A 27,627-nucleotide genomic window follows, 5' to 3' on the forward strand; every position below is an offset into this window, starting at 1 on the left:
GCTCGTACGCGTCGAAACGCGGCACGATCTCAGTGAACAGCTGCTCTGTTATCGCGAGCTTCGGCTGCGTCGCGTGGGCGCGCCAGGCGACGCAGCTACGGCGCGGTACACTCAACTCTCAGTGAAGCATATTTATATCGTGCAAGAAAGTGCTTAATATTTCCTTTTGTGCGCTGATCTAACAGCTCTAAAGGTATAACAATTACGCTTACAGGTATCGAAGCATTTTGAAATACTGTCAATAACAAAGTACGAAGTGGCGTCTTCCAAGGCGTCTATGAGTGAGCCCAGTGAACGAGTGCTGTCGCGCGCATGGAGGCGCTTCTTTGTGGATGCAAACAACCATTCCTCGCGAGGCGTGGCAGGCGCAAGACGCGTAAACGCGAGCTTCTGCGCGACCGCAAGCGTACGTGTGGTCTGGGCTTAAGAGCTGCGCTCTAAAACATAAGCACGTTTGCCATTTAAACTAAATAAACACATTCGGCGGCAAGCAATGAGAACATGCACTTTATTAACATTTCAGAGAGTAGACAAAACTGAGACTAGTAGCAATATTCCAAAATGCAAACAGTGTACTAAATGTAAACAAGGACTAATAAACAAGTGTAAAACAAAGGCTAAACAAGTGTAAAACAAAGACTAAACAAGTGTAGAATGAAAGTATCTAGCGACTGTGATAATGAGCTTGGGTTACTTCATTCAGGCCCACATAGGTGTTACGCTTAGATGCAAACGGCTCTAAAAAAAGAGGTCGCTAAGATTCGCAATCAGTAACACAGCTTCTCGTGCAAGTCCACCCATCGGTTTCCCTGAGCACACTGTTTATACCCCCAGCCTCTAGGAAGTCGATCGTAAACCAACCGGAACAAGCCCACTACCACCGTCGTTAGAATTTGCTGATGCGGCTCAGTCACAGCACGTCATCATCACTAGAAATCACCACGTAATCTAGGATGTCTTCATGAACCTGGAGGGGCACGGAATAGGAAATTGTAGGCTCCTCGTAGCAACTCATCTCAAGTGAAATACAATCCCATTGGCGATTGATCTTTCGGGGCATGGAATAGGAAATTGTAGGCTCCTCGTAACAACCCATCTCTAGTGAAATGCAATCCCATTGGCGATTGATCTTTTCCACTGGACAATCCGGTGGGGAATCAGAAGTTGCAGTCTCTTCGTAACAATCCATCTCCAGCGAAATGCAAACGTCATCCTCCCCTTCGCATTTGGCATTTTCCACTGGACGATCGTTCAAAACTTGCCGGTCGCAGCTTCGGTCGTCCCCAGTAGAAGAGGAGAAAACGCACAGACACTCTTTTGGTACGTCTTCGCTGTCCTTTGGCGCTAATGTTGAGTCGGACGGGCCAAAATCCCCCGGAAGTTGCTGGCTGTTGTCACGAACTGTAATGCTCCATTTGGCAGCAGCGGTAGGAACGTCACCAGTTCCAGTCACTGCGGCTGCAGAATCTGTCGTAGCCTCACATCGCGCAGACGCCGCTCCCGGATAGTCTCCAGCCGCATCTAGTGTGGGAACGCTCTTGGTATCCCGGCCCGCCGCGACCTCACGGTGCGAGGAAGCCGATGCGAATATTTTATTGTCAGGAGCGTGCTGGCGGTCATCGGGCAGAGGCCGCAGCGGGCGTTGACCGCGCACTGGTGTTACCTGGTAAGGCGACTCGCGATCGTGGTACGGTGCCTCGTTGGAATACTGCCCCCTGTCTCTGTGGTAGGGCGCTCTGTCGTCAACAGAGGTGGCAACATTGTGTCCCCCACCGTAAGAGAACGAAGGCTGCTGTGGTGCAGCACGACGCCTGAGGATCGGTCTCCACGGATTTAGGGCCTGACCGCCGCCTGCCCATGGTAGCTGCAGACCGAGCCCGAGTGCTGGCCAGCTGACGCCTCGCCGTCGGCTACCTGCGAACGGTCGGATCCAGGCGCCAGGCAGGCGCCAGACGTCTTCGAAATTGACGCCGCTCGTGTTGGACAAAACGTTGGATGTCCCTCTGTTGCCTTGCATTGTTTCGGTGGAGACGCTGGGCACGTTGGCCAAACTATTTCGGGGCAGGTCGATTCTCTCACTTTGGTCGCCTTGAGTAACCGTACTTGATGCCGCGCGCAACGATGAACACTCAGCGTTGCCATGTTCCATTCTCCGAACTCGTCGGTGACACGGTGCACACCACCAACAAACGTTATTAGAACGTTGCTACCAACGCTCTAAAACAAAAGAAAAAGAAAACTTTCTGCGGCAGCATAGCCAAAGCTACGCGCACGCGCTCGCACGTGCGGAGCTTCTGCTCTTTTGTTATTGCGCCAAGTAGTGCCGGCGTTTTGCTTGCGATATGCACATGGAGGAAGCATTACGTCACGTAGCCAGCCTTGGCAAGCGAACGCTCCGTGAAGCCACACTGGTGGCCCAACACGTGACCTCTTGCGCCGAGATCACGGAGCAAGAATTGAGATTTGCTGAGACCTTTGGTTCCCAGTAGCTATACCAGTAGTTTTTATTTGGTGCACGCTTGTTCAGCTGCCCTGCCGTGGCTCTGCCGGCTCCGCCTGCAAAGTGGGATAAGACCAACCACGCACTTTGACGTGCGCTGCACGTGTTGGGCCACCAGGTCTGGCTTCAATTGCGTTGCGGTGTGCTCCCTCCTATCTTTTTCCTTCCTCCATGGGTTTACAGGGCCAGGAAAACCAGACATGGATGTCTCAAATCCTGAAAACCAGAAACAGCAAGAAACGGAAATCTTTTTAAGCAAGTTTTTTATTTGTTATGACATAAATGTTGAATAAAAACTAAAAATATTAATTGGTATGGCTTGTTTTACGCTACGTAGCTTCCAGTTGCTTACATTTGCGGACTACATGCAGATGCGCAGTAAAAAAAATATGTACTTTGGCTCCATAGCTTTGGCTGCGCTGCCACAGAAAGTTGTCGACGGGCGTAAGATTACTCCGCTGTCGAACCTCGAACGCTTCACTACGGCTGCGGCCATGGGCTGTGGCCATGGCCGACTACGTCCGCAACATAAAGTAGTGCGCCGCCTGTTGCACGCTCGAAAGGGGAAATCCTGTCTATCCAGAACCAGAAACCATTACATATGCTCTAGTGTTAAAAGTTACACTAGTTTCTGTCGAAGTAACTTCTGCATGCAGCTTGTTTCACATTTATGGTGTATTCAACTGGTCTTTTGAAAAAGCGCTTTGACGGTCGCGTAATACGACAAACTGTTTTACGGCAATAAATGACTTTAGTAGCATTATCCCGGATTTGTTAGCAATATAGGTACGTGTTTATTGTCGTGATAAAGCTTAGTTACAGTGTTAAACGGCCTTTGAAGCCCAGCATGAGTCCTGAGAAACGTCCGGCAGAATTTAATTTTCGTTTCGTTCACCATCGAGTTTTAGTCGGTCCGAACCGCAACACCTCTCTCTCCGCTAACGCGTTTGGCTGGCCGAGTGCTGTGTGTGGTGGAGTTTCCGTAGTAATTGTGCAACGACGTGGACATCGGAAAAGGACGTAGTTGAAGCTCTGGCACTCACACCATCGTCTTTTTCCCGGCCAAGCAGTGCTGGGACGAGAGAGCGATGTTTGTTTTGTTTGATTTCTCGCGGAAGCCTCAAGTTGAACTTGCTTGTCGCATTTGACTGTGATGCCGACAGTGCGTTCAGTTAGAAGCAGGAGTTGATAGAGGTATGTCACGAGACACCGTAGCTTTGTTCGGTGAGCAAGGCAATGCCTTCAGAAGCTACGTGATCGTGCCGAACGGCTTCATTTTTTCGGACATCGAGCAAGTAAATGCGTGCACACAGCGAGCGCAACGTCGCTGGCAATTGCCTGAAGACAGCTCAAAGAAATGAAAACGTGGCAGGTACGTGCTTGGCAGGTCCCGCATTTGCTCTTCTTTATTTATTTTTGTATGAGGGGCTCCGTGCATCCAGTATTGTCGCTATTTTCACTAATCCCCTTATTGGCCGAAAGCGTGCCTTTGCTGCGTAAACGGTGTACACGCCTAAGTCAAGACTACGGGACGGGGAGGGACCGGGGCCGCAGCCCCCTCCCATTACTTCCGCCATCATGATGATGATGAAAGTAACCAGACAGAGTTGCGATATGTACAAGTGCAGAGCGTGTATTAAGGAGATTGACATACTATCTTTAATTGCTCTATATGCGTACATACCCAGTGACACGTGTAAAGACCAAGCTAGTACAGACAACTTGGGTAACTGGGTATGTGAAAGAGGTTATATATGCGGACGGATACACAAACATACCACAAAGTCGGTAAAGTGGCAAAAGGATGGTAATCGCGTTAAAAATAAGAGTTTGCGATAAACAAGAAGGTTGTCGGTGATTAATGCAATAACATTCTTAAAGTACTTCACGCACTTTCTGGGGGCTGTGTACCTATGCTTGTCTCTAACCGTTGTCCCGCCTACCTGGGTCACTGGGTAGTCAGTGGTCGAGTGGGTAACGCAACGGGCTGCTCTGCTGAGGTAACAGGGTTAGAAACCAACGATCGGACCAACTTGGGTCACTGAGTATGTGGCAATGTGTACAGACGTGCCATATATTCTTCAACGAAGTTCTTTTGCGCCGGCATGTGCCACTGTAGGTGCGGGACTAAGTAGGTAGCGCTTTTCAGTGAAACTCTTTGACGCCGACTTGGAGCACTGGGTATGTGACGCTCGGTCTGTGCAGGTCTTCGATGAACTTCTTTGATGCCTATCGATCACTGGGCGCCGGCGCGCCACGCCTCTCGTCTCGGAGACCACGCGCGGACTTCTCGGCAGTGCCACTAGAGGGAGCAGCGTGTCCAGAAGGAAGCGCGAGAAAGGAGCCCGCGGTTGCGGCATGACGTGTTTCTCAGCGTTCGCATGCACCGCCGCGCCATGAATTTCGGAGGCTTCGCAGCGGCAGCGCTTGATGGCGCCGAGTGTGCTTAGGGGAGCGTGAAAGCGCAGTCCCGCTGCAGTACACGCCACATGCATAACTCGTTTCGACTGTGGCAATACGTTTTGCTAATGTATTGATTCAAGGCAAAATTGCTGCGCGACTGGCAGCTCAAGGCACTTTGCGTGTATTCGCGGGCTTCTTTCACGCCCGGAAAAAACACTTCTATGTAACGCGTATTGAGCAACAGAAAGCTGTATAAGGACTTTTTCATGTTGCTCTACAATTTTCACACAGTGTGTCCCAACCATCATGCACCAACATTTAAAAATATGCAAATGCAACATAGCTGGACAGAACCAAGTTAATGTTGTTTGCCGTCGCTTGGAGATATTCAGATTGTTGTGTTTTTTTTTGCATTCAGCCTAATTACATAACTAGTCTTAATTAATTAACTTCTCAAATATTATAATTAGATGAAAAGTGTGGATGATAAAATTGCAGGGCAACATGAAAAACTCCCGATTCAGCTTTCTGTTGCTCAATACGTGCTACATAAAAGCGTTTTCCTGAGCGTGAAAGAAGCCAACGAATACATGCAAAAATGCCGCCCAATTGGCCGTTCGAAGCATTTTACAAACAATAAATTTATCGATGATCAAAGGATGGTAGCATGAGGTCGCTATGTGGCATAAACCAAATCTATCGCGATGAAGGGAGCTTCTGCTGCGCAGCTAAAAACGTCCATTCTCTTGAAGAAACGCCCGCATACAGCATAAACTTCTAATCTAAGTGCTCAGCGCCTACTTCGGAAATTCAATAGGAAGAACTACGTTGCAGTGCGGTGAAACCTACATGTCCAGCACTTGAATTACCTTCCAGAACAAGACGTGCATTGCAGTGAAGGTATACTGCGGATAAAATACAGCAGGTGGAGCGCAGGGACCCAACTTTAAAAGTATTTTTCTTGCGTAAATAAAAACTCTCATTATTCTTCCACAAACAAGCTATGTGCCCTGCTGTCTAGCGAACTATTATTGATATTTTTAGATGGACCCCAACAATAGGCCATTTGCAGCAGAACACACGGCAGAAGTTCCATTTTTCTCATATTCAGGACCATGTTTTCTTTAATGTTGTGTTTGTTGCAGCGTTAAATAGCTGCCGAGTAGACGCGCAAGGCTTCAACAAATAGAAATTTCAGTCAGAACAGAGCATAGAAACGCTGTACTGCTCTCTCCTTCAACGTTTAGAGTGTCGGCTTTTTTTCGCAAAATGCGTCCCCGAGGGCGGCTTTTTATAGCCGTGCTAAAAGCTTAAGCTAATGACTCGTAAGTAAAAAAAAAAATTCATTTAGGTCACAATAAAGAGACGAAATATTTGCGTGCAGTATACATAAATTATTCTCAAATATCTGATCACACTGCACTACGTTGCATTCACAAACGTACTAAAATTCACACATCTTATTTTCTGTCTTCGCAAGAGCCGTAATTTGCATCTTCCTAATAGTTCGTTAACGCGTGGTACTTTAATAAACGTCCCCGGGAAGCACCCGCTCCCGAAATGTTCTTCCTGTTTCAGATTTCGAGCTCCTCTTTCAAGTGTGTGTCTGTGTGTGTTTGAGGGGGGGGGGGAGGCATGCGTGCTTGTGTGTGTGTGTTGGTGTGTGCGCTTATTTTCTATGAGACATGGTGAAATCATTCGAGTTCCATGGGGGCAGTGCACAATCACCGGGCATGGAGCGCAGCCCCGCTGCAATGCCAGTTTGAGAAAGCGGAAGCAAAACGCACCGACCGCTCTCATCGGGCAACTTCGTCGGTGCGGTCCTTCCCATTGATACCACGCAGTGACCCGGGCGCCATTGAGAAAGTACGTTATGTCCTTCGTCGTGGATGCAGCAGCAAGTTGTCAAATATTTCAGATCAGCTGTTAATTGGGTCCGTGGCACGTTGCATTTTGTATGCTTTAGAGGGCTGCCTTAGATTCCCTTGTAAACTGACCACTATTGTGGTGGCTCCTGACTATAGCGCATGCAAGTGCGCCAAGCTCTCACGTTGATGTAACGACAGAAGATAGCTTCAACTCGATTTCCTTAGACTTCTCCGTAATACACCTTGCACTCTATGGAGATACATGTTCTTGGTGCAGGGAGCGGCCAACTCTCCCACGTAACGTGGACGTGTAAACTACGGCCTCCAAATTGTCTTCACACGGCGTTGAAGCGCAGAAAGGGTGTCTGACGAGAGTAGTGGTGGGGTGTGATATATAGCCGATCCAGAGTATTTGTTCTGTGTTGGCTACGGTATTCGCATTCGGGAGGTTGGGAGTCTGCTGAGCCACAGATATGGCGAAGCCTATAGCAGCCTTGGGTATAGGGTGTTGGTTTGTCCCTGTCTTATGTGCGCGCCCTGTCTCCGCGGTGTAGTATTGTGCATATTTTTGGAGGCTCATCTGCCTTCATGATACTTCTTCAATATAAGGTGCGCGAGTTGTAACAGCATCTGGGTTGGGTCGGGGATTTGCGGTGCTCGGAATAGCGTTTCCAGAGCGAGCTCGTCAGCCCGTTAATTTCCGGATGCTCCCACGTGTCCAGGTACACATTTTTCTGTTGGTTTTGCGAGGGCCATTTGTGTTTGTGTAGTGTTTTGCGTAACTTGGTTGGTAGGGATCCCGCTTGTAGCGTTCCAGCGATGGACGTTGCTTTTTCATTTACACTTGGAAATAGGTATGTTCGTCTGCTGGGTAGTATTTGGCCGGGTACCTGGGTACGACGGGGTATCCTGCCGTCGCTTTGCGAGTAAACGCAAAAAGTATACACACTTTTCAGGTGGAAAATCCCTGGTCTTGCTTTCGCAGCTATGACGATACCGCCATCGAAGCCTTCTCAAGTCGCACGCAGACTATAGATGTAGATGCAAACTATGGTAGGTGCCGCTTTAGTGGCCGTACACCAATGAATAACGACACGTCGTTACTTCGAATTCGTTTTATTGTAAAATATCCATTTGCAGGCTATACTGAAATTCATGTTCATGGCTGGGCGGAGCACATATATATACGCAGAGCGGGCCCATGTGGCACGTCCTGTAAAGATCGCCTCCCGTCGCCGACGACCCTGGCACTGCATGCAGCAGTGGCGCTGGCAAAATAGTGAGATCGCTGAAGGTGCACCGCGAAGCGGCAAGCCTTGTGTTATACGTGCGCCCCAATGACACGGGCCGACCACTGCCGACAAAAAAAAAAAAAAAAGAACTGCCTCTTCACCGTTACGGGCTCTGTATCGGCCGCTATTATCCCGTTTGGGCGGAAGTTTAGGCGGTGGTTAAACGGTGTTGGGACTCAGGCTAGTCTAGAGGGTGTTGGCGTAGCCCATCGTTGTCAGCCAGTTGTTGCGACTCGGTGTCTGAGTGGCCATTACGGTTCCGTGGCTGGTGATGTGTCAAGTGCCGGGCGATCGAGAAGTCCGGAGCGACGTCTAAGAAATGAGAAAAAAAGGTTTATCTACATTTTTACATGTTGAGAGTTACATGCACTAGCACGAGTGCGAGCATGATCAGGAGCACACGTACATGTCAGAGCAGCCTCCCACAACAAGATCCACTTTTTATGCCTTCCTTTTCCCCTTGCTCTCGTCGGGGAAATTCACTGTTCTTTTTCTCGGCCAACCACAATCCTTGATCCGTTGGAAAAATCCCGCCCATGACGTCACATTTTCCCTCGTACACGGCCCCGCATACGAGGCAGTGACATGGCAAGCTAGGAACACGATGTGAATATGAATATATCTTTATTTCCAACAGATTGGGGGAGACAGGGAAGAAAAGCTGCAAGTGCAGCTTGAAGTCGTTCCCGCAGAGGTCCTAGACGTTGTCCGGTAGAGTGGCTGAGATTGCAGGAACGACGGCTGTTCTGTACGTTGCCTCGACGAGCGCGCCTTTGTTGGCGTGTCACGTCTATGTCGGGTCAACTCTCGTGCAGGCGGGCGCTCGTTTCGACCGTCAGCTTTGATTACGCTGATTTGGTATGGTGCTTAAACGTCAATCCTAACAACGGGAAGCAAAGCGCGTCGTTCTCCGTATTGTACTAGGCAAAGGGATATATCGAGAGGCAAAAGTTCGCACCAAAATTCCCCAGGTTTCTCTCTGGGGACTTTCGGGTCGGGGGAACGCTAGAAAGAAGCTCTCGTGGCACTGACCCGTTCAGAGGCTGTCGCCACTCGGCACGCAGCGGCGGGCGAGGAGAACATCGAAGCACTCTAAGCCAGGCTGACACGCGCGTGGAGCCCACAGGAAAGCCCCGCCAGTGCGCCAACTCTGTACGTTGCCATTCAGTCCCGGAAGAAAACCGGTGAACCCAGCCCCGGCCATTTCTACCCGTCCTTCAATGTTACAATATCGATGCGCGCGGCAGATTGAGATTTAGACGCGCCTTCACAGGCGCTTTATTTTACTCTCCTGGCCTTGGATTCGGGCCCTGGCATCACAAGGGTTTCGCTTCTTTTTCTGTCACACATGGCGAGCCAAGAAAACGAAGGCGCACGCAACACGCGTATGTCGGGAGGAACGGCACAGAAAACACGAGCTGCGCGTGCTTCGCCATCGTCGCGTGGATCAGTGGGGCCATCTCACAAGGGAGGACAGCGTGCCAGCAAGGATAGAAAAATAGTCGTCCTCACCGCAAGGAGCAGCGGCGTGGACGGGTCACTCAGCTTCGTTGTAAGTCGCACTGAGCCAACTGCAACAAGCATCTCCCGGCTCTGATGCCGTCCCTCTGCGCACACAGGACGAGACAAGCATTGGCATTTGCCCCTGCTGCCGCGGTCGGACGCGTCTTGAAGAGACAATGGCGGCGGCCGACGTTGAAGGCTCTTCCTCCTCTTCGTCGGAAGAGGTGAGCGCCAAATTCGAAAACACCGGACGACTGCTAGCCTTTACAATGCTGCCGGTGCACAAAACGTAAATGCTTTGTGCGCTAACTGAGGGCTCGAGTGGCTGCAGATTGCTGTGCCTTCTTTAAGATAGCGATACCCAGTACGATAAGCGTTACAGGCGCGACCCCGTGGTGCGGCGCATGCGCGCAGCTGTCTCGTCTGCGCATGGGCAATAAAACCGAAGCCTATACCAGGCACGAAGTCTGAGAGTAGAAATTTGGGCTTGTTTGTCAGTAATACGAAAGTATTGGAGGAACCTGGTTATACTAGGTTTTTTTTACAAAATTTACTATACATAGTATGCACGTACGTCATTCAGGGATACTCTGCGACTTCCGGTTTACGGCGGCGCCATGTTGGGGAACCTATAGGCCTATGCGCACGCCTGTTCATAAGGTACCCCAAGATGGCGGAAGGTAGCAAAAGCAGACGACAGCAGCGGATGTGACGTCACGTGCATACTATGTATAGACGGAACTCTGGCTCTAGTGTTATGGTGTCTAGACACCATACTAGTGTCTGCGGGAGCTGCAAGCGTGGCAATTGTCCATCCAGCGTGGCACTGATGGTTGGCACACGGATTTGCCTGAACTTCGTCCTTCGGTCTTCAAGCGAGTTTACGACTTTGCAAGATTCATAATTTTCGACAAAATACTGCGTTATAAGTGAAACAATGCGTAATGATTATGAACGTGCATGCACAGAGACTGACTGCCTTAGTCTGTATACAGAAGCATGAGCGCTTGGAAATTTACGGGAAAAAAAATTGTGGTTTTACGTGCCAAAACCACCATCTGATTATGAGGCGCGCCGTAGTGCGGTCAGGATTAATCTTGACCACCTGAGGTTCTTTAACGTGCACCAAACGCACGGCACACAAGCTTTTTTGCATTTCGCCCCCCATCGAAACGCGGCCGCCGCAGCCGAGTGCCTCGAGCGGCCAGTCGCGCGGCAGTTTTGCGTGTATTCGCGGCCTTAATTCGTTGACGCTCGGAAAAACACTTTTATGTAGCACGTATTGAGCAACACAAAGCTGTATCGGGAGTTTTTCATGTCGCTCTACAATTTTCTCCTTAACACTTTTAATCTAACTATAATATTTAAGAAGTAGAATAATTAAGACTAGTTATCTAGCTAGGAGGAATGAAAAAAGAAGTGTTTGAGTATCTCCAAGCGGCGGCAAACAACTTTACCTTTGTTCCGTCCGACTACGTGGCATTTGCATATATATTTTTTAGAACTCTGGCTAAAGTTAGCTGGGACACCCTGTATGCTCGTAGCGCGAGCCGTCAGAGCACGAGGTGCTCCGCGTGAGCTTCGCCGTGCGACCCGACCGCTATCCGGGACGTTCACGAAGTGCCCGGTGCGCTCTGATATAATTGAAGTAGTTGTACACCCGTGCAATAAAAGTATCCAGCAAGGAAAACGAGATGACGTCGGTTTGTTTAATGCGAGCTTTTAACAGGATAGATCAAGGAGCGCGTGCGTGTAGATACGAAGTTCGCCCGTGCGACTCTGGGCCAATCATGTTTGGACAAAAATTAGCCGCGTCCGTCGCTGCACCCTCTCTCCCCACTCCTCGAAGATCTGATATTCAAAGCTGACGTCTGCTTAACGAGTGAATATTTTCCCCTTGATATGTGTCGACCACCGTTGGGATCAATCCGCATCAGGAATTCTAATTGTGTGTTCTTGTTTTGTTAGCTGCACAACGTGACGCACGATTAAAAAAAAAACTGTTTTTCAAACATAGTCGAAGTAGTTCTCCGCGTATACGATTCGCGCCGATTTACGCTCGAGCCGCCCATCGCCGCAAGCCGCACCGCACGCTTGCGGTCGCGCGAGAAATTGCACGTATTCAGCACTTGTGCGCAAATTAGCATTTACACTGTGTGCACAGTGTATACCTTACACATTGTAAACCGAAATTTGTGCACAAGTGTTTGATACGTGCAATCTTTCGCTCGCACGACCGCACGCGTGCGGTGCGGCTTGCGGCGATGGGCGGCTCGAGCGTAAATCGGCCCTTAACCACGTCGAATTCGAAATTGTTTTAGACTGAACTAGTTGGCTCGTACTTTTATAGGATTCAGCGGACAAATGGCGCAGCACTGAATGACCATGTAGATCGAAATAACTGGCGTCAGATTACTCGTTCAATTTACCTGATTAAGCACGCGGCAGGGCAGTTGTCTAAATGGTCAATTTGTAGGCAGCCACATTTTAATGCCCCCCCCCTTTTTTTTTAATCTTGAAAGTCGCACCTTATTAGAGATATTATTTGTGAAATTTTAAAGTCTATCTCGGCAATATAGAAACCGAGCTTTCCAGTGAAGAGGGAAAACCACATGATAGCCACATGACATTTTCATAATTCGTGGGCTTTCGCTCTTCTCCGTAAAGAAAAAAAAAAGAAAGAAACTGACAAAAAGAAAGAAAGGGTGATATGGACCTTGAGAAAAACATCTCATTTTAACGTCTCTTACGATTACCTACAACTGCCTAATTCGCATATTGACGACTGGGATAATAGTAAAAAATGGCAATTATTTTAATTAACTTATTTGATGGTCAGGGAATTTTAAAAAATAGTGGTTGTTTCTAAACTGTACTCTGAACAACATGCACTTGGTCTTATTCGTGTATGGTTATCCGTCTTCTTCTTCTTCTTTTTTTTTTATTTATTTAAGGCTCGGTGCATGGTAGCTGGGGCAGCCTGTATATTGTCGACCTGCCGATTAACATTTCTCCATAAATGCGGTTATTCGTTGATGGCTGCGTGCTGTATCGCCAAATTAACAATAATAACGACGTTTGGCTTTTCACTCTGATATCGGCCTAATCAAAGCAAGTCATCCCTTCTATCTTTTCACCGCGGGCCATCCTATACCATCCGCGAATACGTAATCTCTGGCAGCTGTTATGTGCTCCGTTAGCACCTACAAGTATAGTGGGATCAGACTCTGCTCCAATCTATCTCGGTCTACCCATGTTGGCCTTATAACAAACGAAACTATTACTTCCGCCGCAGTCTTCTGTTAGCTCCCTCTCCCGTCAAACATTTGACTTATTGTACTATCGTCAAGCCTAATCTCGAATACGCATGCGTTCTCTGGAAACATAATCATGGATTCCAACATGCCCGTTGTGTCTGCAAAAATTTCTCATTAAAAATATGGCGGCCATTCCTTTCGAAGCTAACAAGAAATCAAGAGCTATACATTCAGTATATTGTGCAACGAAAACCACTGAAACTAAGTACGCATTCGTTAAAACGTTCTTACGCTAGAACTGTTAGTAAGAGCAGATGCCAGTGACGTTGTTGGACATTTATTAGCGAAGGTGGCTGGCCAATGGTTAACAGCACTTACGAATGAAACGCCTTGTTAATTCGGCCCTTGGTGTTTTTAAATGTTTTTTTAAATGTTCTAAATTTCTAAATTGGCCATAATTTTAATCATTCATTATTCACTACAGAATAATTACCTCAGAAAAACACGAAGCTCTGCAGGCTTCTTTAGGTAGCTGCAGAAAGATGCAGTAGGCTTTATCCACATCCGACTTTACCTTTTTTAAAAATGCTTTGTGCACGTCAGCTGCGACACCCCGTATAATCGGAGAGCCGTAAAGGCGCTTAGAATACTGCTCAGCTTAAATACACTAAAAGGTAAGCATGGTGTTTTATTATGTAATTCGCTCTACTCGGAAGACGCAAAAGTCGTTCAGTGGAATCACCATAGCAGGAACAGAGACAACAAAAGAGTTAGGTATAGTTAGGTTAACCAGATACAAGTTCTGGCTTTGATACCCTGCACTGGATGGGGGAAAAGGGAGTTATAAAGTTGGGAGGAGGATAGCTTAAAAAGTTCCGTCAGAAAGAAATTAAGGTTGACTGTGGACGTTAATGCGATTAAGCATTGAAGCAATCCAGAATATCCCTTCCAGATATTCCAGAATATCCCACAAAATGTAGCGGTCTACGTTGTCATAGGATCCTGTAATGTCTAAAAAGGCCACATATAACGGTCTGCTTTCTACCTTTGATATTTCGATACACTGAGTAAGAACAAATAAGTTATCATCTAGACGCCTACCTATTCTGAAGCCATTCTGAAGTTCTCCCAAAATGCCATTATTCTCTGCCCATGCTTGAGGCTTTAATTTGATTGCCTGCATTGCTAGCCTGTATATTACCGATGTAATGGTCAACGGTCTATACGAGTGAATTCTATCCTTCTCCCCCTTACTTTTATAAATTAAATTCATTCTACTTTGTCGCCAACTGTCTGGTATTCCTCGATCTTTTAATAACAGCTTCCCTCTGGACACTCTCCGCCATCTAGCGGCTCCACCACGAAGTCTGTGCGCGGCGCGTGGATAGGGTCCAGGGAAAGAAGTCGCGCGCGTTCAAACAACAGCCCACTCCATCAAGACAGTGTGCACTAGAGCTCAAATGTACGGAGTTTTCTTGCAGCGTCCGTCCGTCTTTTAAACCGAAAACGATAAATACTGCTTTTCTCCACGTGGCCGGTGTTGCACCCCCTAGCTGCGCCACTGATGTGGCCGGCCGACGATGTTATACGAGGTTACTTGTCTTCCGCTCGTGTGTTCCCCAGGTGTTCCCTTCATAAGGATAACGATATTTATTATGTATGTATGTATGTATGTATGTATGTATGTATGTATGTATGTATGTATGTATGTATGTATGTATGTATGTATGTATGTATGTATGTATGTATGTACGAAGGAAGAGGCTTGTTGAAAAACCTTTCCCTACAGGGAACCAGCGCCGGCCAGAAGGCGCTACGACAGTTTTAGCTTGCATCTAAAATATGCTGCCGCCGTCCGATAGAGAGGCCACGGAAATGTCATGGCATTATGAACGATAACAGGCGCACGCCTGTATCAAAATTTGCTTTAGCCCGATGCGTCCAGCCAAAAGCGAACCACAGATCGACGAGGGGACACGTCGATTAAAGAAAGAAAGCAAAGGAAACCGTCCGCACGCAGACAGGAGCGATCTCCTTATGCATGCCAGCTGGACTCTAATCGGCCGCTGGAGCTGTCTATTTGTACACAGGGCGCTAACAGTTTGTTCAGTGCCTACGGGCGGGTGTGTGAAATCATGCTGGCACCAACAATTCGTGTTTTTGCAGGACGTCATCTTGGCACGGAGTTAAATCTCCCGCCTAAATCCAATTGAATTGGTTTTTTTTATTTTTATTTTTTCTATCTCTCATTTAAGTTAACCTGAACTTGCAGCTTTTTTTTTTTTCGACACTCTTCTTAATTCCAGATATTATGTTTGTTGCTACCTAAACCTAGTAAAGTTGGTTCACGTTTGTACTAAAACGAAGTCAACCAAGACGGCGCTACCTACACCTCTGTTGCGAGGCGCGTACACGCGCCGTTCGTCCACTGACACTCATCATGGCGGCTGTAGACATGGAAGGTGCGCAAGGTGAAGTGTTGCAGAATATCTGTGGTACAGCAGGGTGCAATAGCTCTGCTAAGCTTCAGTGTCCAACATGCATAAAGCTGGGAATCAAGGGCTCGTATTTCTGCTCACAGGTGAGATCGCTCCTGGTGTGTTACTGCAACTAAAGCCTCCCGGCACATGTGCATCGCGCGACGTTCTTTCTGCCCATTCATGGAGACTACGGCCAGTCGCGCCGTTTTTAGACTGCTCATGATCTGCTGATATTCAGAAGCTGTCGTGCGTACGAGATGTATCTCTGCGGTTTCCTCCCGCGCACGATCAGCTTTCTTTTTTTATTATGGTTCTCTGGCACGGAAATAGTCTTGCTTTTTCTGGCTACCTCGGTGTTAAAAACATCCTTGAGCCCCTGAAAATTACCGCTTTATTCATTTAGTGGGGCTTTCTTAACAACTTGGGTAAAGAGCTTGTTGCTTTCACTGAAGTATGTTTTTATTGTAGGTTAGTTTACCAACTTGATGATCGCTAAACCTCCTCGCGATGGCCTTATATTTGGTGTGTACCATAGCCGCGCTTTATCTTATGTAATTTTTTTTCTACCGTAGGATTGCTTCAAAGGAAACTGGGATTCCCACAAACAAGTGCATCGGGTCGTAAGTGAGTAGAACATGTGCAAACAGCAGCGATATAACGTTGCATTGGTGTTCGAGCTGTCTGAAGGAACCGATTTCTCATTTTTCCCCTGACCGTTTCAGAAAATGCGAAGGCTGCTGCCAGTGCCATGTACAATCCGTGGCCTTCCTTTTCGTTCACCGGGAAACTGAGGCCGTTCCCTCTTGTAAGCACACGTTCTTTCTTTCTTTATTTTGGGGTGAAAAAACACGGGCTTGTGAACTGTCGTGTGGAGCTTTGTTCGAGCAGAAGGTTACAGCTGTTGATAATGGCCCGTTATGAAACATTGGGGTGAGGTTTGCTTTGTTTATATATATGAGGAAACGGTATCACCGCTAAAACATGGACGAAGGATCAGTGGCAGCTTGGCGGCCTTCCCTCATTCTTCGTCTCTGTGTTCAACTGATTGCTTCGTGAGATCAGTGTGCAATCTTCTTGTCGACTTTTTGAGCCAATCATTTATAAGTTCTGAATGTAAAAGCACATCGGCATGTTTTATTACTTGGCATCACTGTTACTAAATTCTTTACTAGACATGTTATTCAAGTGTCTGCTTGAAAATGAGTCTGTGTAGCTTGTCTGAAAACTACAGCAAATTTTGCTTCAGGACATGCATGTCCTTTCAAACAGTGTTTTCACTAAATAACGTTAATTGCTATTTGAGACGAGAATGAAAAACAAGCAGCTGCTTTTTTTTTGTGTCTGTCAGTGTTTTCATTACTGCTTTCTCTAGTTCGTTCCATGGCCAAACATGATTGTGCTCCTTAGGAATGTGTTGACACAGCTTATGTAACCAGTGACATCAGTTTTACCTTAATCTCGGTGCTCCATTAACCTCCTTTAAAAGTATGTTTGTGTTAGAATGCATAGGAACATTTCATGAGGCATGGATAGCATAATGATGCCCTATTCACAGCTTTCACATTTTGGCTGTAGATAAGAAAAGAGTGGATTGCAGTAACACACTGCTTTTTGGGGTGCTCGTGTTACACTGTGGTGGCACTGTTTTAAATCCCTATAGGGGCACTTTAAAAGCAATTTGTAATATCTATGCCACTATCTTACTGCACTGACACTTTACTGTTAAGAATCAGTGTCATGTAATATCTCGGAAATGGTGCTGTCACATCCACACAACATTGGAAAATAAAAAAGAAAGCAGTGAACCTTGTCTCTTACTTGCACGCAATAGGTGATGTCCTAAACATGGTGTCCGACGTGTTTCCGATCCCTGCAGTTGCTTTTGGCATGTGCATCCAGCAAAAGCATAGCCTTTGAGATCTGTTACTGTTACCCAGAGAGAACTGTTGTTGTGGGTATGGGCTTCAACACCACCTATTAAGGGAAGGTGCTTCGCGAAACCATTTTTGTTTTTTTAATTTTCTGTTTTATTTTTACTAGAGGTTTGAAAATACTATCATTTATAGAGTTTTTTATTTAGATTTCAGACGTATCTAGTTTTTCTGTAGCTGCTATAATTTTTTAGTTATGCGCTACACAATGAAAAAAATATAGCGATCATTGCGGGCGCTTTCTTGTGTATTAAATTTCCACAAAAAGCATCATGCTGTAGCTTTTTTAGCTCATTGTAAGCCTCAAAGTGCCAATATCTATCCAAACAGCATGTAAAATTACTGGAACTATGAAAAAAAAAGACATTTTAATTTTTTTTCACAATCCCATGAAATATAACCTTGTACTTTTGCAACTACAGCTGATAGATATTACAGTTTCAAGTAGATATCGGCGCTCTACATATCTTGAAGTGTATGTATGCCAAATTTCGTTAGTATAGGACAAATATAAGTGCATTTGTCATTTCAAGTGCATTTGGTTATTTTCATGGGATTTAAAAAAAATTTAGTGGAAGTGTAAAAATTTTTTTCGTAGTTCCGCTACTTGTACATGCTGTTTAGATATTGGCACTTTGCAGTTTACAAAGAGCTAAATAAGCTACAGCACGATGCTTTTTGTGAAAATTTAATACACAAGAAAGTGCCTGCAAAGATCACTATAGTTTGTTGTTGGGTAGGACATGACTCAAGAAATATAGCAGCTAGACAAAGACATATTCAAAATCTGTTTGAATAACTCTAGAATTGGCTCAATTTTTGAACCTCTAGTACAAATATCTCAGTGATGAAGTTGACAGGGCCATGTTTGAACCAGTAGTGATGCGAACTGAAGGCTTGCATTTTCTGTTGCTGTGAGGACTTCTGGGCAGTAAGTGAACATTTTTGGACAGCCAGAACCCATCGACATGGTGAATAATAATGACTGGTCAGTCTTCACCACGCCACAGGTTGTCGCTTGTCGCCGCCACTGGCCATTTGTGTGCATGGGTTTATCGCTATTAAAGTGTGCATGCTGTATGGCAAACTTAATACACTATCTGAAATTATCTTCTGTGCAGTCCCAAAAGCGCGAGGTTCCGGAGCACATCATGCGCCCTGACTACGCAGATCATCCAGACGGTCAGTCCTGTACTTGCATGCTGAACAGAAAGTTTCACCTTGTACTTTCTCTGTTGGTCATGTAGGGGAGTGCAACATCAAAGCTACCCATTTATTTTAGCCAGACGTGATTGATGAAGTTTAGATGTCTTCGAATGCTAATTTGTGCTAAGTTGTGGCTCCGTGGCTGTCTTGTGCGGCTGAGCACGAGGTCGCAGGTTCAATTCCTGACTGTGGCAGCCACATTTCAATGAGGGCGAAATGCAAAAGCATTCATGTACTTAGATTTAAGTGCATGTGAAAGTGCCAAGTGACCAAAATTAATCCAGAGCCTTCCGCTGTGGTAACACTCGTAGCCTGGGTTGTTTTGCGATGGGAAACCCCATAATTTAATTTCATAGAGTTTGTTTTACATTTTCCAATTTCAATGAAGGCTGGAAGGTAAAAGCAGCAGTAGCTGCTTGTAGAATTGCATACATTTAGATAAACCTATGCCCAGGAATTCAAAGTATGTTGTTTTAGGTGTCGACCTAGCATGCACAAGCTTTTGAGGAAAGTGTTCAGATGTTACAACAAACGTGTTTATGATTTGCTTGTAGATAGTACATATTCCACTTCCCACCATAATTTTTAATAGGTTGTGTGCGTGTGTGTGTGACCTTGATAGAGGCAGAAAAAAACTGAATTATCTCATACAGTCACCAATTTATTCAACAGGAGCCTGAAACTTGCACATAGAGCAAACCACTAAGATGGTAGAAATATAAGCAGCTTGATTGTGTCTTTTCCTTTATGGGACTGAAATGCAAAAACACCTGTGTACCGTGCATTGGGTGCATGTTAAAAAACCCCAGGTGTTCAAAATTAATCTGTAGTCCCCCACTATGGCTTGCCTCATAATCATATCGTGATTCTGGCACGTAAAACCCCAGAATTAATTTTTTGTCTTTTCTTTTTATCTTCTTAGGCATCCCACTGAGTGAACAAGCTGCTAAGCATTCGTCAGCCATTAAGGTCTTGGATGAAGAGGAGATTGAAGGTGTTCGTCTGGCTTCTAAGGCAAGTGGCATTTAAAATAGACGTAGAAATTATCCAGAATTTCTGTAGTGACAGCATATCGGATGTAGAAAGTGTGCCGACATCAATTTTGGCATTTGTTTAAATAGCACATAGTCTGCTGTTTTTCCTGTACTATGTTGAGCAGTGTTTGAAACCGTTGCTCAAGAGAGTTTTACTTGAAGGGACATCAAATTGAATTTCAGTTTTGGTTGTATATTGTAGACCGTATTGTATAGACCAGTAATGCACCATTCTGGAATCCAGAGCTCTGATCTAAATATTCTTAGAACTCGGGAAGTGGAGAGACAGCTGGCAACTCTGTCAGCACAGGTGTGAACAGCTCCAGCCCACAAGCCATTGAGCCTTTTGTGAACAAGTGTTGCCTACAAGTAACACACCAGAAGAAAAAAAATTCTTGCTTAGTTTCACTATTGAATGTATAGTTTCAGGCTAAATGTCTTAGGCCAACACTGAATGACAGGCAGCAAGTGTCATTTGTTGGTTTAGAGCAGGTACATAGGATGAAGAAAAAAGTTTGGCACGTGACTCACTTTCTTTTGAAAGCACGGTAAGAGGAGACAGACCAATGCAAGATCTCCGGCTGCAGTGGTATCACACATGCAATGTAATGCAAATGCAATGTGTAGCTGAGTTTGTGTAAGTTCCAAATGACGAAACTAGAAGTGGGATCAAGCCACTTGTAGTTTTGTGTCTGGTGTTGCCCCCCTATTGCAGAGAAAGCTTGTGCAAAATATTTTTTTGTTTTCGTTGATGCTTATTTTTGGTGTATTCTGCACATTTATGTGGATATATATATATATATATATATATATGGGCCTGGTGGTGGTCCCGTGCAGACGATGACCTCTCGGTGAGCGCATATTTCCCCCTCATCTTTTAAGAGGTTCAATACTTACAAGCATTTGTCTCGCAAACCATATTTATTTCAAGGGAATTTTCCACGTCTCAATAATTTCTCTCGTCGTATTCGAGTGCTGATTGCCGTGTTATAGTTTGTACTCGAAGCTTTCCCTCAAGTCTAAATATTTTAAGGCAGCTTGTCGGGTGCGTATCATGGTCACGCACGCTTATATCGCCTTCCGTTTCTCTACCACGGTTGCGCTTTAAAACCACAGCGCTGAAATTTTGCTTCAGAGACTTTCCCTTCCTTCCTTCTTTTCCGCCCTTAAACTGGCTCTCTTAACGACTACACGCAGAGACAAAGCAACAGCGCGTGCATTAGATCCCATAGATGATGAACTTTTTGGAAGTAAGACGTGTTTATGTAACGTTATCGGCTGGTAGACCAGTCTTTGTCAAAGCACAGGGAGTGTGTGTGTGTCTATATATATATATATATATATATATATATATATATAGACACACACACACTCCCTGTGCTTTGACAAAGACTGGTCTACCAGCCGATAACGTTACATAAACACGTCTTACTTCCAAAAAGTTGTTTCTTTCCTGCATATGTTACATATGTTACAGAACCCAATGTAACATATGCAGGAAAGAAACGGCAAACTTTTTGGAAGTAAGACGTGTTTACATAACGTTATCTGCTGGTAGACCAGTCTTTGTCAAAGCACAGGGAGAGTGTGTGTGTTTGTGTGTATAAACAAGAAGAAAGGGAGTTAACCGAGGGGCCCGATTTATACCACAAGAAGCCAACAATTGGTAGAGCATCGCATGCGAAATGTGAAGGTTGTGGGTTCGGTTCCCACCTGCGGCAAGTTGTTTTTTCGTCCACTTTAATTTCCATTAATTTATCATTTCTTTATTTTCATATATTAAGCACAAGTAATTTCCCCTATGTTGTCCTTGGTGTCAGTGTTTGTTGGCTTCTTATGGTATGACTATATATATATATACATATATTTATATATGTATATAATTTTCCAGGTGATATCTAATCCTTGAAGGATAGTTTGTTGACATCTTTATCTTTCTGTTGACTGCAGCTAAATTCAGTGCGACTGTGCTTCATTCATTTTGCATGGAAAGCATACTTATGCTATAGTTGAATCTGAGACTTAAAGAAACAAAACGCGAGAATGAACAAGCTGTGGCACCTGTCCTCTCAGGTGCTGATCAATGCCTCCATCTGAAACTCTGCCCTTGCTCACTTCAGAAAGTGTCCTGTAGTGTAGCATTGGAAACCTAGATAGCACATCAACTCTGTGCCAGGAAGTAAATTAAAAACCATGGGACAACGCCCTAGCTTGGAGGAATGCGCATAGTAGCTTGCATTTCTGTGCACCATACTGAAATAATTTGCAAGCATGCTGGAACAACATTCCGTCTGTGGCACTGGCCTCTTGTGTGCACTGGAAAGATTGTTCCTCAAGGAAGGTGACTCGTATGGTTTATGTGCAAGTCTTTTAATTCCATTTTGGGCAACTCTAGCTAGCTAAGCTAATGTAATGAAGGCAAGTCAAAGGCATTGCACGCGTCTGGTATCATCTACTGTATTAAATATTGTACATCGTAAGCATTTACCTCATAATTTGCTCATATTATTGAGTCCCCTTTTCTACAGTCTGCTATATGAAAGGCGTAAACAGGCTAGTATCTGGAGGAGGTAAGCCTACTATATACTTATATTTGTACCCTGAGCAAGTTTTGTGCAATTCAGTTAAGCGTTGTTGTGCCTCACAGACGTAAGGCACAAATGACCAGTGCTTTACAAAACTTATTTCGTGCCAAGTTCTGCTGTTAGGTTTTGAATGGCACTCCTTTGTGTGGGGGTGGGGGGGGAGTAACAAAATCATTTGGAAATGCATTTTCCTGAGTATACAGTTGCCGACCATTTATTCGGACCTCACGGGGACTGTGGGAATGTCCGAATAAACAGGTGTCCGAAAAAGCAGATTAAGAAAAAAGAAATCCTTTATTTCCATGCACTTATTCGGGGTCGGCAGTAGGCTTGAAGAAATCGTGAATGCGCCGTTGCACGCTGTGCCGTTTAAGTGCAATCAGATAAGCCTGAATCTCTGAGAGGGTCGTACGGTCACTATAGGCGGCTGAAAGCACAGTCACTGCTTGTACACGCTCCGCATGCAACGGCAGCGTAGCACATGGCCCATCATCTTTTGACTTGGAGTCATCCGGCGGCGCAGCAGAAACCTGACGAATGATCTCGCTTTCGTCGAGTTCTGCGCATGTCACTATGGCAGTATCAGCACCTGTGAAACTGTCAAATGAGACGGTGTCCGGAATCGCAATGCAACCGCTGCGCAAGTCTCGGCAGAACATTTTCAGCGTCAGTAGGGAGCACATCGGAAGGCGACAAATTCTAGGCTTCCCGGCACCCGCTTGCCGGCATTCCCCAGCGCAGTCTGCATGGGCACTGTCGGCGCCATTAGACAATTGACGCGATGTTTCCATATGCCGCGTTGCATCACCACAACCTCGACACAGCACACAAAGCAAACATCAGCACGCCGTCACGGTGACACCAGTCGCACAAATGAAAAAGGTGGCCTACTCGCAGTGTCGTGCACGAAGAAAGAAACAAATCAGCTGCTGGATTGTCTTGACATGGCTTACTAAGCTGAGGCCGGAACTGCTGTAGCTACGAACCAGGCAGAAACGATGATGAGCGGGGATTTGCACTAGCGCCACTTCGTGGGGCAGCAAGGAGGCTCCATTCAAAACAAAAATGGCGTTCAGCAAGTCGAACTATGCACTGGTCAGAGTCGGTGCATAGTGCTCCCGATTGAGTTGGCTCAAGGAGTGTCCGAAAAATCAGACGAGAGGTTGCAAGGTGTCCGAACTTTCAGCAGTTGTTATACATTATGGTCTATGGGGAGAATGGCGGTGCTGCAAAGCAAACCGAATAATCGAGCATGTCCGAATTTTTGAAGTCCGAAAAATCGGTCAGCGACTGTATAACCAGTTAAAAAGAAGAAAGAAAAGTAATCTTAGAGGGTCAATCTTGTGCTTGGCATAGAATGATAGAGATAGTACGTAGATTTTCCTTTAACTGGTGAGTTATTAATTTAGTATCCCCTACCTTTTCAGAAAAACCATGTCATCGAATAACGTGAATAGAATAAAGACATAGGCTTCTTATTTACATTTTACGATTGCTGAACATAGATTGTAACATAGAATTTCTAATCGTGCCTCAGGTTTCTTGTTGCAATGTATAGCCCTATTTCTTAGTACAGTCGGCATCACCCTTGTGTGGAAACGGCGGCCTCCGGAGCACTCGGGAGCCAGTCAGCGACGTCTAACAGTAGTTGCTGGCTGCCTATGGAGCGCCCCGGAGGCCGCCATTCCCATGTTCTACACAAGGGCGACGCCGACTGTACATCACAGGTCATTGCCTACTCCTGGGGCAGCCAGAATTTAATGTTATGACTGGATGATATCCCAGAGCAAAAGCTGAAAAAAAGTGGACAGGTAGGGCATGAAGGCTTGCCAAAAGCGACCTATAACCAGCATGTTTCCTGAACGGTTGCCAGTGGGGTCTATTTACCACAGGTCTTTTGCAAACACGCTTTTGGGAAGAACATACACAAGCCAACAATACCATACTGCCTAGAGCCATAGCAATTTGTCCCAAAAGCCCATGGTCAAGCAATTTTTCTCGCTATGTTTTGCAGGTTTTTTGGGGGGGTTTGGTGACCTCTTACTGTATTTTATGAAATTGATGTTTTGCAAGGAGAGCAGGCTGGGCTGCATCTAACGTACATGCACATGGTATGCATGTGCATGCACTATGTTAATGTGTATATGCTTCTCAGAGCCAAAGACAGCAGAGGGATGTAGTCACTTCTCAAATTAGTTTTTATGCTAAGTTAGTTCTTATCACCAACCAGTGTGTTAAGAATGTGAAAAAAAAAAAACTCGTTTTTAAAGCAGATCTTTCTGTGCATCTTTCCCGGGGTTTAGTGTTGGTACTTGTTTCCTTGCCAGATGTATTTGTGGATACAGCTAGATAACTTGTTGCTGGCTTCTGTCTGGCCTAGTAGTCAACTTGGGTCACTAGGCATGTAGCCATTATTTGCCAATCCCCCAGAATGGATGTGCCACTGTAACTCAAGGAGTATGAAGCCTTAAATGTATTTAAGTAGATATGTGTCAAGTTTTCCTTTGCCATTGACCTCTCATTAACGTTCTTCCCTCGACAAGCATCATACATTATCTTCGTACTCATGATACAGGCAACTAACTGCTACAGGCGACGAGGCTGCGCTCGTGTCATCTGCTGCTACTTCTGCCTCATTAACTCAAACAAGCTTTGTGTCAATTAGATTCCATCACTGCCTTATATCTGCATGCTTTCTGTTTAAATACCACAGTTAGATGCTGAAGGCAGCATCTCCACGTGCACAGAGGAAGTAACCATCTTGCATGTACCCTGTCATAAAAACTGCTTTTCTTTGCCTGAGCACAGAGGTGAAGGTGTAACATTGTGTGGCAAGGTTGGCATGCTGATGCTGTATCCTGGACTTTTGTGTCAACTCTTGGGGATTCTAAATGTGCTGGACCCTTTGAGGGTCAATGGCGTAAATATACGGCGCTGCAAACAAATCCAAAAATGGTCGATGCCGTATATTTACGGCGCCGTCTGTACGTTTAAAAAGCGCGCCAATTTGCTAACTCTTTCTTTTCTGTCATGTGCTGCCACTATGTGGGAATACAGGGAATTTTTTTCACGCGCCTCCCTCTCTCAGTTTTCGTTGCATGGTTTGTTTTAAAGCTAGTTTGCTCCCGCGCGTCTATATACTACCGCTCGCACATTGGCGCGCAGGCAGGCAGGCGGCGGTTTGGTTTTTGTTCCGCTGGCGGTTTCGGCTTCTTGCGCTTGCAAAACTGATGGCTATCTCGTTACTAATTGCTCAAAGGGCGACCGCTTGTTTCTCGCTCGTTTAGTGCTCACAGGGGTGCGCATAGGAAGGATGCCGCCATGCATGCATTTCTATTGCTTTTTTTTTTTTTTTTTTACACGCGAAAACTAATTGCTTCTGGTTGGCGATAAGATAAAGATTAGCGGAAGTTTGTCACACGTTTTGCTTTTTGATGGGCACACAACCACATAGTTTTCTTGAGTGCGCGCACCTACGCAGTTCGATTACGCTATGGATGTACATACTATTAGTGTAAAAGCAGAAACATTTGAGTCTTGCGAAATATCCTTGTGTGCACATTTTCAAAGCCTTGAACTATGTGTATAACAATACATAAAATTTTTTATTCTTATGAGTTTATTTTCTTTTTTACTGTTGTTATTCATGAATGAAGAGTACATATATACCAACTCAAAATATTTTTTTCTCATGTTACGATCACCCTAGAAAAATTACGGTAAATTTTTTTCGAAATAAGTCCCTAAGAAGAATTGGAATCTGCAATAAAAAAAATCGACCCTGGGCGTTCGCATATGGCGAAAAAAATAGACCGTCAAAGGGTTAATGGGTACTTTTCCTCATCTGCGATGACACAGCGATTTCAATCAAATTGGTGTGAAATTTCACGATAGCTGATGGTGAGAATTGAACGACATCCATACAGCCCCACATATCTGATGTTATATCTAGGATGACTATTTGGCGTAATCACTTTGAAATTAATTTTAAAATGGATTGACAGCAATGTGCAGTATAATGTACTAGGGGGAGGGATCTCACGATGATGTATGTGTGTATGACGGGTTATACTGTTGTGGATGCCTTTGACCTCTTGGCAGACACCAAAAAACCGGCTTTAAATGCTGTCTTGGGGTCTTCAGTCAAGGCTCAGGTTGGAGCAGGATTTAGGTTATAGGAAATGTGTACACGCTATCGCAAAAAAAGGTGCGGCCAGCAGGCCTCCTGGCCTTTATCTTTTTTGCGTTAGAGTGCACAGTATAGCCCTCATTTAAAGGAGACACCAAATTACTGTTTTGGGAATGACAACTCAGTTTTGACACAAAGGCTTCGGTAATAATCTTTTACTATTATAGATGTATATGATTCGCTGCATCAAGCATTTTTCTAATGAGGTTCATGATTTGTTCAAGTTATGTTGATTTCGATAATAATTCAGTGTTCCCATTAACAGTTCACTGTAGTGTATATCATGGGCAACACTGACCACGTGTCATGGACAGCTTTATGAAACTAAGTGGCATTAAAGGTGTGCATTCATTTTCCAGCTTGCCAGAGAAGTGCTGGATGTTGCACTTGGTGCCGCCGAGGTTGGAGTTACCACTGATGAGCTGGACAGGCTTGTGCATGAGGTAGGTGGCCAGGAGGCACAGTCAGGCTCAAAAGATTGCAAGACACAGGTTCCATGTCAGTTATGAATTTCTGCACTGTTTATGCATGGAGCTTATAATTTAATTCATCATTATGTAGGTCATAAAAACTACAAATACTGATAATACTAATACTGAGGCTATCTGCCCACGCTTTATGGGTATTCCACTTTTTCGCAAATAACATCTCCCACAAGCTTTTTTGGCAGACTGTGCAATACAAGTAGTGTGTTGTTTTGAAGCCTTCGTGCAGCACTTACAGGAAGTTGGACAGTTTTCTTTTTCATATGCTTTTCAAGCCTTGCAAAGTAATTGCTCAAGATTTGCTTTTCCACAACAATGGCATGACTTCTTGACTTGCAATGCATTTAAGTTTATGAAGAATGCTGATGACAAATTGATGGGATGTTGCATTTAGTCGCAATGAATAGGCGTTTGACTTGGCATCTTTAAGGGAGTACTGACAGAAAATTCTTTGGGCTCTGTTCTTGCACTTACCCAGCAGCTATTGATCCAGTAATCATGCTAACGAAACTTGTTTGCTCCAGTGCACAACAATCTTCATTTAGTTATATGTTCATATCTCACGGCCAGTCCCGGTTTCGATTTCGAAGAGCACTTCCTGCCCCGTGATGTAAGAGGCATGCTTGTAAACAGCGATGATCGTACGAGTGCGCAAACCTGTGATGTACTCTAGCGCACTGTCTACTATGCCATCTGTGCTCCTGTTTCATCTGCTAGTTTGGTGGGAAACCTGTGCATTGCTACACTATTGTAATGCTTTTTTGGGCAGAAGTCCACTACTCAGTATGATCCCGGCATTAGATAGTTTTAGCCACATTTTAGCATTTTTGCCAACTTCTGACTGTTTGCAGTTTACTGATTACTAAAGAGGTGTATAGTAGGAATAACACTGGT

General features: G+C 45.3%; 1 protein-coding gene and 1 long non-coding RNA gene across 2 annotated transcripts in view; both read left to right on the plus strand.

Annotated features, from left to right (window-relative positions):
- The first annotated feature begins 3,426 nt into the window (after window positions 1–3,426).
- LOC129380879 (uncharacterized) lies at window positions 3,427–5,907 on the plus strand. Its single transcript, XR_008609082.1, has 2 exons — window positions 3,427–3,872; window positions 4,706–5,907. It is a non-coding gene; the product is annotated as an uncharacterized lncRNA (long non-coding RNA).
- Window positions 5,908–14,885: 8,978 nt separating this feature from the next.
- LOC126547823 (methionine aminopeptidase 1) overlaps window positions 14,886–27,627 on the plus strand; it is a 44,839-nt gene continuing 32,097 nt past the window's right edge. The window contains exons 1-6 of the mRNA XM_050195815.3: window positions 14,886–15,404; window positions 15,876–15,927; window positions 16,026–16,108; window positions 18,356–18,416; window positions 19,363–19,454; window positions 26,608–26,691. Coding sequence (XP_050051772.1) covers window positions 15,264–15,404; window positions 15,876–15,927; window positions 16,026–16,108; window positions 18,356–18,416; window positions 19,363–19,454; window positions 26,608–26,691 — 513 coding nt within the window. The 5' untranslated portion in view covers window positions 14,886–15,263. The remainder of the gene's footprint in view (window positions 15,405–15,875; window positions 15,928–16,025; window positions 16,109–18,355; window positions 18,417–19,362; window positions 19,455–26,607; window positions 26,692–27,627) is intronic.

Source organism: Dermacentor andersoni, chromosome 1 (assembly GCF_023375885.2).
Source record: "Dermacentor andersoni chromosome 1, qqDerAnde1_hic_scaffold, whole genome shotgun sequence".
Taxonomy (NCBI): Eukaryota; Metazoa; Arthropoda; class Arachnida; order Ixodida; family Ixodidae; genus Dermacentor; species Dermacentor andersoni.